The 18,732-nt window shown below is 42.0% G+C and overlaps 1 protein-coding gene across 1 annotated transcript; it reads right to left on the bottom strand.

Annotated features, from left to right (window-relative positions):
• Window positions 1-12,635: 12,635 nt before the first annotated feature.
• nkx6.1 (NK6 homeobox 1) lies at window positions 12,636-15,222 on the bottom strand. Its single transcript, XM_046066993.1, is given in 4 exon segments — window positions 12,636-13,421; window positions 13,996-14,168; window positions 14,345-14,473; window positions 14,476-15,222. Coding segments are annotated over 4 exon segments (981 nt in total). The 5' UTR covers window positions 14,909-15,222; the 3' UTR covers window positions 12,636-13,175.
• Window positions 15,223-18,732: the final 3,510 nt, after the last annotated feature.

Raw genomic sequence — 18,732 nt, 5'->3', positions numbered from 1 at the left:
TGTTCCTACAACATCATTTGGTTTCAGTGTTCATCTCTGTACGTTTGGCTGATTTTGTGTTCCTCCAAAAACCCAGCAATAGGTTGGTCCCAAAACAATAGGCTGTAAATCCCCGTTGGAAACGACAACATTTCTGACCGTTCCCCAGAACTACATGGCAAGTACCAGTCCAGCGACAGGCGTACCGGACCTTAACACGTTACCAAAGGGGGGTTTCACACCTGCGTCAGTTAGTTCAGGTGGGGCTGTTTGTTTGGCGGATGTGAATGCAGCAGTCGGACTCGGTGCTCACCAAAAGCGGTCCAAACAAGCCTACCGAGACCTCTTTGAAGAGATGGTCTCTGCAACAGACCCAACTGCTGAAAGAACTGCGCCTGACTAAACTAGCTGCTGTGGTCAGCATCGTGGCCCCGTGGCCCCTTGAGAACAAACTCGGAAGCCGTGAAAAGGTGCGGAGCCTCATAGAAATTTGTTCTGATGATCATATAAGATCCCAACTTTTAAAAACACAAAAAAGAGCGAAATGTTTTTCATTGTTTGGCAAACAGCTCGGGGGAAGGATCGGTCTGTCGGCGTTAAGGCATAGAAATTCATTCCCTGGGACCCCCTTAGCCCTTGATCCGGACCACACGGACCCAATTACAGACGTGAAAGCGCCTTCAGGGCGTACTCACACTAGGCTCTGCCCGGGTTGCCTCTGTATAGTGTGAGTCTGAAGTCACGTGACCCAGGTCTGCTCTCTGTGATGGAGTGACGGACGCCCCTGAAACACATGTGGGTGATGCGCTCCCTGTTTATCATGTGGCGGGCTGGAGGAGGAGGAGCACATTGTGTGCACATTTCACCAGCTGCATTCGTCAAAACAGGGATCTGCGCGGAGCCTAATGACCCACGAGAAATTAATGACTCTATAAAATAGAAAAATCCACCGTTCACACAAGCGTGACAGGATCCTGTGACTTTGATAAACCGTCAAATGACAGATAATCAGGAGGCCGGGAGCTCATCAGGCCCTGCAGCACTGCGATGGTGGAAGGTGACGTCTCCACGTGCTCAATACAGGTAGGGTGTGCATCAACAGAGAGGACGTGATACTGCAGTACAACATGTTATACTGCAGTACAGAGTTATACTGCAGTACACATGTTATACTGCAGTACAAGACGTTATACTGCAGACACATGTTAACTGCAGACAAGACGTTATACTGCAGTACAACATGTTATACTGCAGTACAGCATGTTATACTGCAGTACAGCATGTACACTGCAGTACACATGTTATACTGCAGTACAGCATGTTACACTGCAGTACAACATGTTATACTGCAGTACAGCATGTTATACTGCAGTACAGCATGTTACACTGCAGTACAGCATGTTACACTGCAGTACAACATGTTATACTGCAGTACAGCATGTTATACTGCAGTACAGCATGTTATACTGCAGTACAGCATGTTACACTGCAGTACAGCATGTTATACTGCAGTACAGCATGTTACACTGCAGTACAACATGTTATACTGCATACAGCATGTTATACTGCAGTACAACATGTTATACTGCAGTACAACATGATACACTGCAGTACAGCATGTTATACTGCAGTACAAGATGTTATACTGCAGTACAACATGTTACACTGCAGTACAGCATGTTATACTGCAGTACAAGATGTTATACTGCAGTACAAGATGTTATACTGCAGTACAAGATGTTGTTGTGCCAAACAAGATGAGATATACGTAATGAACTTAAGTTCAAAGCAAAACACAATGTTCTCCAAAACCTAAAGGTTTCACACGGAACAGACGCTTTGTCAGGTCAAGTATTTGACGCCCTGAGATCAGGACAAGTTGTCCATCCATCACAGATCTGCAAATAAAGTACCTACATAACTTTATCCAAATGTTTTAGTCACTAATTACACTTCAAACAGCTGCAGTCAAGGTGACAGCCTGGTAGTGAATCACCAGCTGAATCTTCATAGTGACTTTCAGCTGGTTGTTTACCTGTCGGGCTGCTGCTTTGCTCTCAGCGCTCTCAGAGTGTCGTTTCCAGAGAAGAAGCTGTAAAAAGCTGCATCACGTTTCCCTAAATGTTGTATATTCTTTAGGAGAGAGGGTCTGTGCTGCTCCGCCTCCCTGTCGGCTGCAAACTCTGTTTCTATTCAAGGATTAAAATAAGATCAGGCGTCATAAAAACACAAGTACACATGATTATGCAGTACATTCATACTTACATGCAGTACAGCAACTGTATAGGCATTAATGAGTACACAGCACGCGTCCTCGTCACTGCATGAATCCATCTCCATTGTTCTAATTTCATTAAAGGCCTAATGCAGTTTATTACCTTTTTAGTGTCGTCTCAATTTATGACTCTGTGATGGCACTAATGCCAGCTCTGAGAGGGTGGAGGAGCTGCAGCTGGTGGGGGGGAGTACCAGGAAGAAGCCCCCACCCAAATGAATGTCTAATCAGGCTTTGATTTCCAGGTCTGCGTCAGCCAGCCGGGCGAATCTATTACTTCACTGCCATTTCCTAAGTGTTTGCTCCCCACCCTGACCCTGCCACTTTATCTGTTGCTTTTTATTTGCAGAGTGCATGCTGTCCATATGTTTCCCTAATAGTTGCTATAATTCTTGTGCAACAGGGCTCGTGTTTTATAAGTCCTGAGTGCGAAGAGAGTGGGGAAGAATGCATTTTAATAAAACCCCTGTAGTAACACACTAATGGGCTGACACCGGGATATTTGCATAGAGATGAATTACGCCGAGCCGCCTTGACGTGACTTTTAAAATATGATTGAGGAGGTTATTATTGCTGCACTATGATACGTGTTAACAGGTTATTTTAGCGTGGCTAGTGCTAATAAAATTCAGAACAAAAGACTCGGGTGATGAGGGCAGGGTTTTTCATTGCCAGAGTCTACTGAAGGTGCTCATTTTGTCATTACTTAGCCAGCACCCCCCCCTCCACAATCCCCAATTGGCAGGAGAAATAACAGGCAGCATCCATCCTTCAGGAGGCCACGACCGACTCCAGCCTTATAATTAATCATCAGTTTGTCTCGACTTTGTTCTGACACAGTTGGGGCGTCGGGCTGCTTCAGAGTGCCTGTCGGGTGGAGGAACAGCGTTTAAAACCTCCTCACCTGGGCGCAGGCGGGGGTTTCTGACATCACACCCACTTCCCGCTGTGATTGGCCAGCTGCCGTTCTTCTTCTTTCTGTTAAATATCCTCCACCTACATTAAGCATCCAGAAGTGACGCTACAGGCCTTGAGCCAGCTCGTTACAAACTGTGACCACGCGTGTGATGACTTGGGAGGGAGAACCTGAGGCTTAAGGGCAGAGCGGGTCGCTCACTAATTGGAAGGTCTGCGGTTCGACCCTGAGCCCCAAACTGAGTGTGTGAACGTTAGTTTCAACCGAGGCCATGCAAGGTGTGAATGTGACGGTGATGTAAAAGCACTTTGGTACAGACCATTTACCACAACCAGTGCTGAGGGATTGTTGTGATGAAACTGTGGCCTGAAGCTTTGTCATATAACAATCTATCAAGCAGTAACTAAGTACATTTACTCAAGTACTAGAGGTGTTTGTACTCTACTTGAGTATTTTCTTTTCATGCCACTTTCTACTTGGCAACCGGCAGCTCTTGTAGAAGCAGCAGCTCCTTCAAACTTCGCTGCGCTTTTGTTTTTTATCAGTTTATTGGCAAAACATGCGTTAGCTCTGACATAAGTACAGTCACTGGAAGATGAAGACGGGGTTTTTGGATTAAAGAGCAGCAGACCACGATCCCCCCGGCCCAAACAACCAGACCAGGCGTCACGGCGGGTACAGCGATCGCTCAGAGGAGAGGAAAGAGAGCAGGAGAGGAGCCACGCTGGCACAGCGGTCTGGAAAAAATAAGAGTCATGTTGATCAGACAACGGAGTTCAGAGACTGTTGTGCCCACATCGTTACGGAGACCTGCCCCATCAACATCCCGGTTCAAGCACTCGGCAGGCGGTCCATGTACCAGAGCTGTGAGCGCAAGACTCTGGCAAGATGAGAGGAGGTGGACCCCAAAAGTCAGACTGTTTATTGTGAAGATGAAACTTTCATATTATCATCTGGTTGCTGCTGTTTACATTCACGCAGATACAAATTCCAAAAGTGCACTGTGGGATGTTCTGGGTCTGGACGTGTCTGTATATAAATAACTGTGTTGTTTTATTTTATTTACCATATTTTAATATAGGCCTACACTTAACTATATGTTGTGTGTGTAGCATGAAGGAACTACACATTTTGTGCAACAGGATAACAGACATTTTTCTTTCTGGTTTTAATACTTCGACTTTTACTACTTTAAGTTCAAGATGACATTCGGCCGTTAAGGAAGCCAATATCACTTCTGAAACATGCTGACAAACAAACACCTCAACACAGTCTGCTTACAGACACCGCATGTTCAGAAAAGTCAGAACAGACTTTCAAAAGTCCAAAAATAGAGAAACAACTTCAACATCTCTCAAGCAAATACTCAAAACTTTATCCACTGACAAATTTGTGAGGAATCTGAATAAATACTCCAGACAGTCCATCTGGATTTTCTTTTTCAGACTTCTGACAATCTGTTTTTAAATGTCATATCCAGAGGCTGAACAGTCTGAGCTGTTACAGTTTGGTTCAGCTGCACAAACTAACGCCGCCTTTCTGTCTACTTTAGTGAGGACGCAGACGTCTCAGCTCTACGTCGGGGTCGGTCAGCTGATCCGGGTCCTGGTCGTGCAGAACCAACACACACCAACACGCAAGGTGAGTAACGGTGTCTGTTCAGCTGTAGAGAATGATCAAACTGGGATTAGCTTTCAATACGTGGTTACTGTGTTTGTCTCACCTGTTCATAAGCCAGTGTACAGGAGATGCTCCTGAAACATCATCAGCGGAGATTATCTCTGAATAAATACCTGAATCCTGTTAGCACCCAGAGCTGAGATTACATCTCCTCCATCAGATGATCCAGCCAGCAGGTGAGCTCTTCCTCTGCAGCAGCACCTGCTTTAAGACCCCACACAGCCCTGGATTCAGTTAATGATTCACATAAGTTGTCATTAACCTGCTCAAGCAGACAGAGCAATTAACACTGACTTTATTTCCATACCCTGTGGGCCGCTGATTACTGCAGTCAGCGAGCAGCGCGGTGCTGCAGGGATGAATTACATTCTGTCAGAACGTGGTGCATTCAGGGCACAATGTTTCCACTCAAGCATGAATGTGTGTTCGAATGGAGGAAGCAGCGAGAGCGGAGGCTGCTGCTGTGTGGCCCGTTAGCTTCTCATAATGGAGGATCCCAAGGCGCCCCTTATCACAGGACTCCAGGCGGGTTAGGAGGAGATAAGACCACCATTCATGTCTGTGGGAGCCACAGCCCCCCGTGACACATGTCCTTGTGTGTAATCTCTTGTAGTACATGGTCAACTGAGAGCCTGTCAATGGGCTCTTTATAAAGATCGGCTAACGCTAACACATTAGTCACGCCGGCAAACAGGAAAAGATTTAGTGGAGAGTCAACAGGTAGAGCTGCTAACAGGTTGGCTTCCATTTCTGTCACACCAACACGCAGCAGCTGAGTCTAATGTGGGCTTTAAGAGAAAGATAAACACAAAAATCCTTCACTTTTACCCGACATTCACGCTTAACAATAAAGACCTTTTATAAAATGCTCTGCTGCTGCTTTAATGGAAGAAATTGTCTCTAAACACACATTTTAAAGGATGTTACACCATTTTTTAAAAGCTATTATCTGCATTCAGTAAGTCTGCAAACAACAAACACAAAGCTGCATTTATTTTGTTTGTCACTCTGTGTATTCTCATTATTATATTCACTGTTTCCTTTTGTTTCTCTCTTTATAATAAAAATAAATGTTTGTTAGTTCTGTCCCCTTAAATGTGAGGATTTGCTGCTTTTCTGTCGTAGTAAATTTAATTTTTTGGGTCATTTCATGTCCTCTGTATTGTTTGTGGGAATCTGGGAGCTTAATGGCCTGAAGAGGATCTATCACACACAAATTACATAAGACTGGGGGGCTTTTAAAGACTCAACATATTAAAATCTGAATAAAGGGACTCATCGTGAAGGGAGATCTCGTTTACTGAAAACAACTCGATAAATATATTAAATGTGATAAAAACAAAAAATTAATAATAAGTAAAAAGTATTTCCCTCTGAGGTTTGGTGGAGTAGAAGTTGAAAGTAGTGAAATTACTCAATTAAAATACCTCAAAATTCAGTGGGTGCAGAGAGAGATCAGGCTGGCACAGGAAGTGAGTGAACAGATGGTGCTGTGGGTCTCTGGGGGCCGGGGGGCCGTGTTCACCACACCTGGAGTCAGCAGAGAGCTTGTTAACTCCACCTGGATCCTCTCCATGTTAACTCCCTGTTTAAAACACGACATCATGTAGATCATCTGAATAAATGCTGCACCGCTCAACTGAAACAGCAATCAACATTCATTATAGTTCTGCTGTTGTTGGTGCCGATTTTCTGGATCTGAAAAGGGAATGATGCTGCTGCCGACCATCAGGTCCAAGTTAACAAACCTCAACTTCTCAGAACAAGCTCTCCGCTGGATGAACTTATACAAATAGACTTTTTATTAAATCTCCTCATATCGAGTGTCCAGTAGGAGTCCAACAAGGATCCATGCTTGGACCAATTCTGTTTTCTTCTCCCAATCTCCCAAATATATAGTTTGTCAAAACATCAATATTCAAATGTATGCAGACGATGCAGTTATCTTTACACATGCAAAGACTGTTTAAGGAACCTCACAAACTCTGACATCTGCCCTGACCTGCTGCAGCAATGGCTCATAAAGTCACGTCTGCAGATGTGTTCCCGAAAGAAGAAGAACTGAAGATTGAACACAAATTTGAGAACCCTAGTGCGACACTATATCGCACTGTTCAATCCTCACACTTCAGACAAACCGGATCATCCCTTCCAGAAAATGCTTCCAGAATGTTTCTTCATTCAATGATCTTTCCTCATGTGGGAAAACTGTTTTAGAAACTGGTCACTTACAATTGCAACAGTACTCAAACCAATATAGTCACTTTTTAAAAAGCAAATCTTCCATAGAAAGATTTTTCATCACTGCTTCATCCTTCAGAAACATTACATGCTCCACATGTAACATCTTACATGGACATGCTCCACCCCCACTAATACATAGAGTTTATCGAGACTGAGACAAGACCAAGACTTTTAGGGGCTGAGACCAAGTCGAGACCAAGACCAGTTCCCCACATTACATGACACTCAATAAAATGTGAATCAAGATCACAGGTACATAGGTAAAGATCCACATTCCCATTAAAACACCCACATACAAACACTAACCGTCTTTATTCAACACTGCTTTTCCATGCTGACCATCGCGGGGAGGAGGGACAATCGTTAATGGTAACAACACATTTTTAATTAGATGTCTATGAAGATTCTCAGTCATCCAGGTCATAGTTATCCAACGAAGGTTAAAATCACTGGACTTGGTTCTTCAACCAAGTCCAGTTGCCCTTGATTTTAACCTTCGTTGGATTTTTAATTAGGGTTATTGGTTGCATCTGAAGCGATATGTTTTACATCCAATGAAAGTTAGGATGTTAACAAATAAATCAGACAATGCAAAAGCAATTTACTGATATTCCCCAAGTTATGGTCTTGAATTAAAATCCTAGAGTCCTCAATGCCCGAGACCGAGACAAGACCGAGTACAAATGCGGTCGAGTCTGAGACGAGACCAAGACCATCAAAAAGTGGTCTTAAGACCGGTCTCGATACCAAGACCGGTCTCAAGTACTACAACACTACTAACACATTCAACTGACATCTACCGGTGGTGGCAGAACTGTAACCAGGGCCTCTAATAGAAGAGACTCCGTGTTGCCTTGCAGACGCACCGCATTTGGACAAATATTGTCGGTTCAAGGAACTGAGATCTGGAACAACTTACCGGCTGCAGTAAGGGAACGTCCAACCTACCCCACATTTAAGACTTATCTTAAATGATGGCTCAGGACACATCGGGTCTGTGATCACTGACGGACTCCATGTACTCTGAGCACTGTGTGTGTGTGTTTGTGTATTTATACATATATTTGGGCTTCCCAGGACGTTGATCCTCCATGATTCTGCACTCTGAAGCACCTCTCTCCCTGTTGTGTGGTCCCACACTAGATGCAGCACTTTAATGCACTGAAAAGCACTTATTTGCATAAATAGCACGTGATATATATATATGTGATTTTATTGTGGTGTTTTGTATTTTCTATTGTTTGTTGTACTTCTCCGTGGTGATGCTTGACTGACATCTGAGTGCTGTTTATCCTGCATCGTGCTGGAAAGTTTGTTTTTAACTAAAAAAATGTGGAAGCTCGTATGCTAAGCTAACGGGCTAGCTTTACTGTGACTTACTGTGTCGGCCATTTTTCCTAACCAAACCGGCAAGTACAAATCTTAATTTATGTTCTTTCTAAACCATAAAACTTTATTTACACTGTGCAAATACTGGCACGAAGTGTCACATTGTTTGGGGAAAAAAAACAAAACACTTGACACTGGCATCTTTCGGGACCGACCTGTCGTCCTGGATCAGTTTGCTCCTGATGTTTTTCTGCTGCTTTATTGTCTGTTCAAAGACAGTTTTAGAAAAGAAGAAGACAGATAAGAAAGATGATGGTCAGCACTGTGACGTCCCTCTCCATTACCGGGGGTTTAACTTCATCTCCCTACACAAACGTGTTTTAACTAAGGCGAGACACCAGAGTCCAAAATTTATAATTTGCTTCAATCTGTCAATTTTCAAATTTCAAGTTGTTTTGCAACTAGTATTACCATACTTTAATAAAATGTACAAAACACATTTGAATAATATATATAAACATGATTATCTGTCTATTTTCTACAGAGTCCGTCATCTTTGTTAGTATTTTCCACATCAAAGTTTGACTTTGTCTTTTTAATCATATATGGTTTGAAAGCTTGTTTCCTGGAGCACAATGTTGCCTAGTCCAGGTATCAGATAAATCTACATGAGATGTGTTCGTGTGACAACCAGTAATGTTTATGCTAAGTGACGTTTTCTAAAACTGACATGTTTCCTGTCCGTCAAGTCATTTTCCTCGCCCAACAAGGCCGTTAGATCATCATAACTTTACATTTACATTTACAGAGGTTTTTAGAAATGTACTCTATCATTCTCATTTTATGTGGAATTTTATCTGTGAATATGTATGTGGGTGAAAAAGGGCCCCCTACACATGTTGGTGGTACTTTTTGAATATTTTGATAAACCATTATGTAAATATATCAAATATATGGTATATTATCACGATAAAACCAAAACAAATCCACATAAAAACCATTAAAATCCAGTGGTGCTGGAAAATGGATTTGTGTGAAATCAGCACATATTTATTTAATGATGAAATACCTCCTTTGAAAAACAGAATTTTAATTTAAAAAAGCTTCTTTTTATGTTTATAAATGTAAAGTTTCATTGTGATGTGAGTGAAGTTGTGAAAAAAGCCTATTTGTTTTTCTATAAATTGTCTTTAAAAAGGGGAAATGCCATTTTGAGTCCAAAGGTGACGTTCAGTTTACTGAGATATGAAACATATATATATATATATATATTTATATATAACATATATATATAAATATAAAACAGACACTGTCACCGGAGAAAGATTTTTTTTTTTATTATTACAGATTTATTCATTAAATTAGTTGCTGATTATTTTTGGTTCCAGTTTTTAATGTCCTGGTTTCAGATGTTGACGTTCTGGCACAGAGGTGGATTCTTAATTCTGTAGTAAAACCACCTTGTAGAAATACTCTGGTACAAGTAAATGTCTTGCAGGCCAGATTTTACTGAATAAAAGTATTAGCATCAAAATGTACTTAGAGTACTAAAAGTAAAAGTACTCATTAAAGACATGACCCTCCAAAACACACCAGCATCAAACTCGTCCCTCAGAGAGTCGGACCGAGAAACTAAAACTTGTAGCCTACTTATTTAATACAGCTAATTAATTAAAGTGCAGTACTTGTATCCTAGCACTGCAACTTTTAATATTTAGATTCATTGCAGCTCTCTTCATCATCATCATCATCATTATTACTGTTTATTCATCACACTTCTGTCACATGCTGTAGTAAACTGAAACACATTTCTATTTTATATTTATATGTTTTATATATTTTATGTTTATTTTATATTTCTTATGCATATTAATAATATTAACAATAAATATAGATATTATGTTATATTAATTAAGTTATTGATGCGTTCATGTGTGGAGGTGGAGCTCATTTTAATGTCTTCATGTTCAGAGAAGCTTCATCTGTAAAATGACATCATCATTTATTAGCTGATAATATTTTGAGCGACAGAAGCAGAAAGCAACGTAAAATAGTAAAGTAGAAGTACCTCAAAAATGTATTTAAGTGCAGTGTTTGAGAAAATGTATTTATTTGCTTCCACACGTGAAATATCAGGGCTTCAACTAATATTATCGATTATTCTGCCAATAATTAATGACCTCAGTGTGGTTCATCAGGGCCCCTGAGGGCCTCCCAGGCTCTCAGACGGGGGCTCAGCACCAACATGGAGGCTTGTTCCTTCAGACCGGAGTAAGTTTCCACCTCATGTTCAGTAAATAACCAGCACCATTAGAGAAGCTCAGCGGGGCTGCTGGGAGTTTGAGTTTCTCATCTGAGTTTTATATAAATGTCACTGATGTTCTGTTTGTTTTATTATATAAATACGATATTTATTCTCTACAGGACTCTTTGTATGATGTCTTGGAGTTTATCCCGGACGTGTGGCCTCGCTCTCATTCTGTCAAAAAAAAAAAAAAATATCCATCAAATATCAAAATAGTTGCACATTTATTTTCTGCCAATAACCTAATCGATTAATCAACAGATTGTTTCAGCTCAGTGATGATCATGTGATCAGCTGCTTTTGTTCTCAGTATGATTCTGGCAAAACAACGACATATTAATTTAATTACATAGCCTATTCAGTTTCTTCCCCTGTCCTCATACAGACCCTCCTGGGGTGACAGCGGATCCCAACCTTAGGGGCGGAGCCCTCTGAAGGGTCACACGATAAAGCTCAGGGGTCCTGAGATGATGACGAGCTCCTCTCATCTGTCAGACTCGTTTTAATCTGAAAATCATTTTGAGTTGAAAACGACCTCAGTGTTTCTACTCGTGAAGAAGAGTTTCATTCAGTCACCAAGGAACTGCAGAAGAACACGAAGAAAAGGGCCGAGGACGACGGAAACACATCAGATTATGTTTTGTTAGCTTAATTTAATTAATTATAATTCATATTTAGATCGGATTTAAATCAGCTGCTGTGAACAGGCAGCTGATTGATTTGTTCGCTGTGAGTTTGTGTTATTGGGCATCAGGTTAGAGGACAAATATGAGGCCTGAAGGTGTAAAACACTCAACTCTAAATTATTCTGTTATTATTCCAAATATATCAGAAGACCAAACTAATAAAAATTGTGTTCTCCGGCTGTAAAACTATAATAAACACAATAAAATGTATTTTCTGTGATTAACGCGGGACTTTTTTCAGCATTAAAGCTCCAAAATCATAAAAAGGTTTATCTGGATTTCTGTTATTGGAGGTTTTGTTCGTTAGAAAGGTCCAGCAGGGAGGCAGAGTCTCTGCAGCTCCTGTTTCTGTGTGGGAATGACTTTTAGATTAAACATGAATTATTTCGTTAATCTGTGTAACAGATTTATGCTAATTTCTGTGTTTCAAGTCCAGTTTGTGTCAAAGTTCCCACGTACTAGGGCCTACAATTAAAAACACATTTAAGCTAAAACATGGGATTAATTTTGCTTTTTTGTTCCCGTGTGGTTTAATTCCAATGAAGAAATACAGTCAATAGTGACTCTTCGGGTGATTAAAGTCCCAGACTCACAGAAACAGCCCGGAGCGGGGGAGCTGCGGGGCCGCGGAGAGAAGAACTGAAATCTCAACCAGCTTCACTTTTTTCGTTTAATATCTTGTATATTTGTTCATAAACAGTTTCGGCCACAGATTCAGGCACCTGACTTCCTGCTGCAGCAGCCAGGTACACCTGGACCCAGGTGTGAGCCGTTGAACGTCAGCAGCAGAACCGGAACTTCGGTCGCTTCGGTGCGTTTTTTACCTCCTCATGAACACTTCAGTTTCAGCCTGTCACTGTTTTTATATGACATGTTTTAAAATGTGTTTGTTAATTTATTTAAATGCTGATTTTTTTTTCTCTTTCTCTTTTCATCAAAATCATCTTCAAAATGTTTTAAAGTTTAAATTTAACGCCAAAAACGGAGCGCGCCGAAAATCAAATCAGACACAGCAGCAGCTCCTGTCATGATAATAATAATAGTTGATAATAATAGCTCTGCTAGTAAAATATTCGATCGCAGTAGAAATAGAAAGGAGTTAAATGGTGAATATTGATTAGATTAATGGATTAAGGCAGGTGATGTATCGGCTGCTCTGCTCGTCATTAATTAATTAAACACCTGTATTAATTACCACCTCTGTTGTCAAAACAACAAGCAAACATTTGAGTTTTTTATTAAATAAAAGTGCATTACATTAACCTGCTTTGATACACCACTGCGCAGGCGCCAGTCACAACTTAAAACATATAAATAAAAACGTGTGTGAGAGGAAATATTTCTGCCGCTTCGCGTGTCTGTACAGGTGCGTGTGGTGCGTTCAGGGTCTCCCTCCTAATTTGAGACTGATGTGTGAGGAGGCCTTCGCGGCCCCGCTGGAGGAGGACTTACTGAAATAGAAAACGAAATAAACTGCGGGTGTTTTCAGCTGATCTGGGGTCTGCACAGAAACACGGAACTTATTCACAGCAGGTCGTTTCTGTCGGACACAACTCACGCTTCTATTTACAAGTTCAGTCTTCTGAGTCCAGTCCTTCTGTTTTTGGGGCCTTAACATGTTAGTCCAGCTCCTCAGTCTGTCCGGACACCGGCCTCCAGAAATAAAGCAGTCTGCAGCAGGAGAGTCCGGCTCCGAGAGTCCGGCTCCGAGAGTCCGGCTCCGAGAGTCCGGCTCCGAGAGTCCGGTTCATGCCCGCGGAGTTACGAGCTTTCGTTCTCCGACGTGTGCAGCAGCAGCGCGGGGCCCGGCTTGTGCTTCTTCAGCAGCTGGGTGATCTTTTCGTCGTCCGAGTTCGGGTCCAGGGGCTTGTTGTAGTCGTCGTCCTCCTCTTCGTTGTCCGAGGTCCCCTTCAGCCTCTCCGTCTCCGAGTCCTGCTTCTTCTTGGCGGTGGCCATCTCCGCCGCGTGCTTTTTCCTCCACTTAGTCCGTCTGTTCTGAAACCAGACCTGCACACACACACACAAGGTTAACAGGCTGAAAGTCTGCAGGATTCACGCAAAAACTATTTATATTTCATGCTGCAGAATTATTCTCCATTTAAAGAAATCTGGAAATAATTTCAGGGTAAACAATAAAACAATTAAACGTCATTTCTAGAGCGAAAAAAAACAAAAACAAAACAACGTCCTGCACAAAAGATAAAAAATAGCTACACACAAAAAATAAAGGCAGGTGCAAGAAATAAACATGATGCATTATGGGAGCAACTAAATGTCAGAAAGGCCTCCTGCGTTAAAAGATTTTTAGCGCAAACGGAAAAAAGAAAATTGCGTTAATTTGAATATTAATAAACCAAAATATATTCCAGCATTTACGATTAATTTAACCTGAAATTAATCAGATTATTAATTAATTTGCAGCATTTTAATTTTAAAAAAGGTGTAAAAAAAAAAAAAAAAAGGATTGTCACTGTGGAGAAAACTGATTTTTACAAGTGAAAAACATAAAGAACAAATATGTTTCTCTGCGCTTGAAGAGGAGGAGCTGAGGTTTTCTTATTTTTAAATGCTGGATCTCTACCTTGACTTGGCTCTCGGTCATGCCCAGGGAGTAGGCCAGCCGGGCTCTCTCCGGCCCCGCCAGGTATTTAGTCTGTTCAAAAGTCTTTTCCAGCGCGAATATTTGCTGTCCAGAAAACGTGGGGCGCGTGTGTTTCCTTTTCCCGTCTTTGTCCAGTAACACGGAGTTATGATCTGAAATATAACAAGATAAAGGCATGACAAGTCTGAGCTACACCTCCTAATGCTGCACCGGCCTCCACAACATTACAGCACTCAGCAGATCACACAGATTATTTTATTCTGCTCTGACAGGATTAAACAGCCTTTTTTAAAACCCCGTTGCTTCCTGAGACCCCGCACACACTTACGCGGTGAACACGCAAATCTGGCGTCCCTCCAGTGCGGGCTCTGCATGACTCCCGGCCAGAAGATCGGCGTCCTGCCCGGCAGCTCCGTCAGGGGCTTCGGGTACCGAGCCACCGCCACCGCCGCGGCGCGGGGCTGAAGTAAAGTCCGGGAGGCGGCGGCGGGCTGAGGCTGCTGAACCGGGGCAGCCCGGACAGGATCCCCGCCGAGGAGGAGGCGGCGGCGGCGGCCACGGAGACCGTGGCGCCGGCGGAGGAGGCGGCGGTGGGCCGGCTCAGGATGTCGTTTATTCCGTGAGGGGTGGCGGAGGAGCACAGCTGCGGGGAGCCGAGCCCGGAGGACAGCCCCGTGGAGCTCTTGAGCCCCGGGGAGGACACGGCCATGCCGCCCGGGTTGGGAGAGGTGGTGGCCGGTGAGGTAGAGGAGTTGGGGCCGGTGGAGGAGAGCGGGTACGCCGGGTACAGCGGGGTCTTCATCTCGGTCATGCTGTGCAGAGCTGCCAAAGGGGGGGTACTGAGGAGGAAGGCGCTCTGTCGGGACCCGTCCATCTGACCCACGGCTAACATTACCACTTCTCTGGAGGATCCGGAAGGACTGGAGCAGGTTTCTCCGGGTCTTTAGGGCCCCGCGCGCCTGATAGAGTCCAGAAAGAACTAAACAGAAACCCGCTCTTCTCTGGGGTCACATACAAAACCCATCTCAGGCTCCGGCGGAAAACCCAAAATCTTCCACTTGCAAGAAAAGCACCAGAAAGAGGTCAGCTTCCCCCGCAGACAGACCCGGATCCAGGTCCTCCTCCAGACCAGGACGACAAAAAGACCCGTTCTCTACTGAGTTCAAGAAGTTCTGTGAGATAATAAAACATCATCCGGTCCTCCTGTCTATGAGCTCCAAAGTCCAAACTTTGAGAGGAGGAAACGGAGAGCAGCGGTGGGGGGGGGGGGTCTCTGTCCCGATTGGCTGACCTGGCGGTGACGTAGGGCCGCCTGTATTTAGGGGGGCCTCCTGATTGGCTCAGCGGCTCGGCCCTGATTTGCTGGATGAGAAATAATAATTAATGTCTCAGACTTTAGATTGTAAAAGAAGAACGAGTTTAAATGATGATGCGTTCATGAGCAGATCGAACTGTTCAGAGAATTAACAGACAGGTGCATCTATAAATAATCTGTTATCAATACAGCTGCAGATATTTAAAGGATTCACTTTAAAGGCCTAAAGGGAAAAAATTAATAAATAACTTTAATATTTATACAATATTAATAAAAGTCTGTCATTAAATTAGAACGTATAGTTTATTCTTAACTTAATAATTAATATAATTCATATTCAACCTGTAAACATAAACTTTCTGACCTTTACATTAAACAGGCCTGCATAGATGATATTTAAGAAATGATGTTGGTGCTCCAAACCACCAGGGGGCTCTTTCTTTTTTTATTAAATTAATTTTGGAAACATTTTAAATTTGAATCTCGTTTTAATTTTTAGTTTCAAAAACACAAACTCAAGCACCCAACACGTCTCTGTGCAATTTAAAGGTTTCACGTCCTCTAACTGTAAATATTTATATTTGCCTGAACACACAAGAGTTATTTGTACCAAAAACCTGAACGTTTGTAAAACATTTCTTGTTTATAGTTTTATGACCCTGCAGCAGGAGCCGCCCTCTGGAAACAGAACTCATGGACCAGTTCGATCCCTCTGAATGTTTCAGACTTCCGGCAGCTTCACAATCAGAAAACAACCAAGAGGCGAAGTTACTGTTACTAACGATTAATGATCCAGACAACAAACGTCATTTTCAAAATTCACTTCTTCATTAGGCCCCAATAAAAACTCAGATGACAGAAAACATGCTAGCAGATTAGCTTGTTAGCAGTCGTGTTTGGCCCCGCCCATCCAGCGAGCCCAGCAGCTCATTACGACCCGTATTGTGAGGATGCGACCTCTAGTGGCGAGCAGGGCCACACGATCAAAGAGCCTCTACGGAGTTTCACTCAGGAGACCGGGGTTCGAGTCCCGTGTGAAACAAAGTTAGAGTTAACGGTATTTATAAATTATTTTAAAGAACATAACATAGTTAGGCTATTTCAGAATCAGAAGGAGATTCACTGCCAAGGAGTTTTTACACATATGAGGAATTTGCTTCGGCGATGAGGTACAAACATACAGTTGACATAAATAAATATGGAATAAACAAAAGCAAGTTATATAAGAATAATAGAGTAAAATAATACAACTATTTGCAGAGAAAGAACAACAGGGAGATATTTACATGTGCACTATTCAGGGTTTGTGTCGTGCAGAAGAATATTTATATCGTGAACATAAATATATAAATTGACAAAATATAGAAACACAACAATTAACGGTAAATATGTGCAACTTTAACCCAGAGCACGTCTTTTTCTAAACTACGAAGGTTTCACAACGTTAACCACGAGTTTAACGTCACATATCTGCAGGTGTCATCACTTTAATCACTCAGTGAGCAGCAGATTCTCTCCTCCTGTGTGACAGAAACACTGCAGCCTGTGTTTCGTGTCTCAGCCAGAAGCTGCTGCAGAGATTCAGGACTTGACCTCGGCGTCTCGTCCAGCAGCATCATCCCACTCTGGATATTTAGTTTCACCTTTTTTATTGTCTCAGGACAGAAGCTGCATGTTGTGCAGTACTTTACTAATATCAGTACTCTGGTTTACTCTGTCCAAATACTGCACATCTGAGTATTTAACCTCTCAGCACTATCAGTACTCATTATTTACTCATTGCACGTCTGTCACACACTGTAGTACTGTACATATTCCTACTCCTATTTATATGTTTTATTCTATTTTCTACTTGCCAACTTCTTTATTATTATTTATATTTCTTTAATGTCTGGATGAGCGTCGCGTCCCCTCAGGGATCATTAAAGTATTCCTGATTTAAACATCATTAAGTAGATTTGCACTCAGCCTTATAATTATAATCATTATTGAAAAGAACCAGCACGTTTGTTTTCTGTTTTTATTAAAACGACATGATAACTGGAGCCTAAATGCAACATCAGCTGATTAAACAGGATCATGTTTCTTTCTTTAACCTGTAAATGTGAAACAGCAGGAACAGACGAGCTCACCTGCTGCTTTGATTCACATGTTTTTATTATTTTATATCTGATCTTTAAGTGTTTCTGTGCTGCTTCTCATTGGGATTAAATGTAAAGGACACAACTACTCGTGGAAAGTACATTTGTCAGTACAGTTACTCAAATATTGCACCAAGTACTATCTTGAGGTACTCATACTTTACTTGATAATAATACTTTATACTTCCAGAAGTTACATGTTCCTTTACAGACTCCGATTTTACAAACTGAACCTAAACAATTTCACAAACCAGCAGCTCTCAGATTAGAAACAGGAAAATGCCTGAAACTCATTTATTTATTATAGATTTTATTATCAGAATGTAAACGAGTGAAACGCATTCAGTCAGATTCAGATTCCTTTACCGAGTCTGACGTCTGCTGTAGATCCACAAAACAACAAAAACAAAACATAAAGACTGTGAAGTTTATATAATAAACGAGGCAGCGCTGAATGTAAACAGCTGTGCAGTGTTGTGTGAAAGTACCTGCAGGTATGATGGTGCTGATAGTCACACCTGATCCGCCTGCTGACCCTGAGCACAGGTGGACTCCTGAGGTTCTGATTGGCTCACACAGTTTGTTCTTCACAGTGCCACAGATCAGTTATTAGAAATGATAATTATGAAGGTAATTTATTAATCATTTATAACACAGGGTTGGACAAAGAACTGAAAGATTGTGTTCCCTTAAAAAGCCCGACATACAGCAGATAATAAAAGGTCTGTTAGAGCACATTAAATAAAACAACAGGCCATTTTCAGTTATTTATATTTACACAAAAACTACTGTTGTAGGGAACACCACCCTTTATTTCACTGTACAACCTCAGATACATTTTATATATATATACACACACTACCGTTCAAAAGTTTGGGGTCACCCAAACAATTTTGTGTTTTCCTGAAAAGTCACACTTATTCACCACCATACGTTGTGAAATGAATAGAAAATGGAGTCAAGACATTGACAAGGTTAGAAATAATGATTTGTATTTGAAATAAGATCTTTTTTACATCAAACTTTGCTTTCGTCAAAGAATCCTCCATTTGCAGCAATTACAGCATTGCAGACCTTTGGCATTCTAGCTGTTAATTTGTTGAGGTAATCTGGAGAAATTGCACCCCACGCTTCCAGAAGCAGCTCCCACAAGTTGGATTGGTTGGATGGGCACTTCTTGCCAACGGTCATACGGTCAAGCTGCTCCCACAACAGCTCAATGGGGTTCAGATCTGGTGACTGCGCATACCAAATCTACAC

This window comes from Micropterus dolomieu, linkage group LG13 (genome assembly GCF_021292245.1).
Source record: "Micropterus dolomieu isolate WLL.071019.BEF.003 ecotype Adirondacks linkage group LG13, ASM2129224v1, whole genome shotgun sequence".
Classification (NCBI taxonomy): domain Eukaryota; kingdom Metazoa; phylum Chordata; class Actinopteri; order Centrarchiformes; family Centrarchidae; genus Micropterus; species Micropterus dolomieu.
The sequence above is the reverse complement of the archived record's forward strand: the minus strand, read 5'-3'. Positions and strand labels throughout refer to the sequence as shown.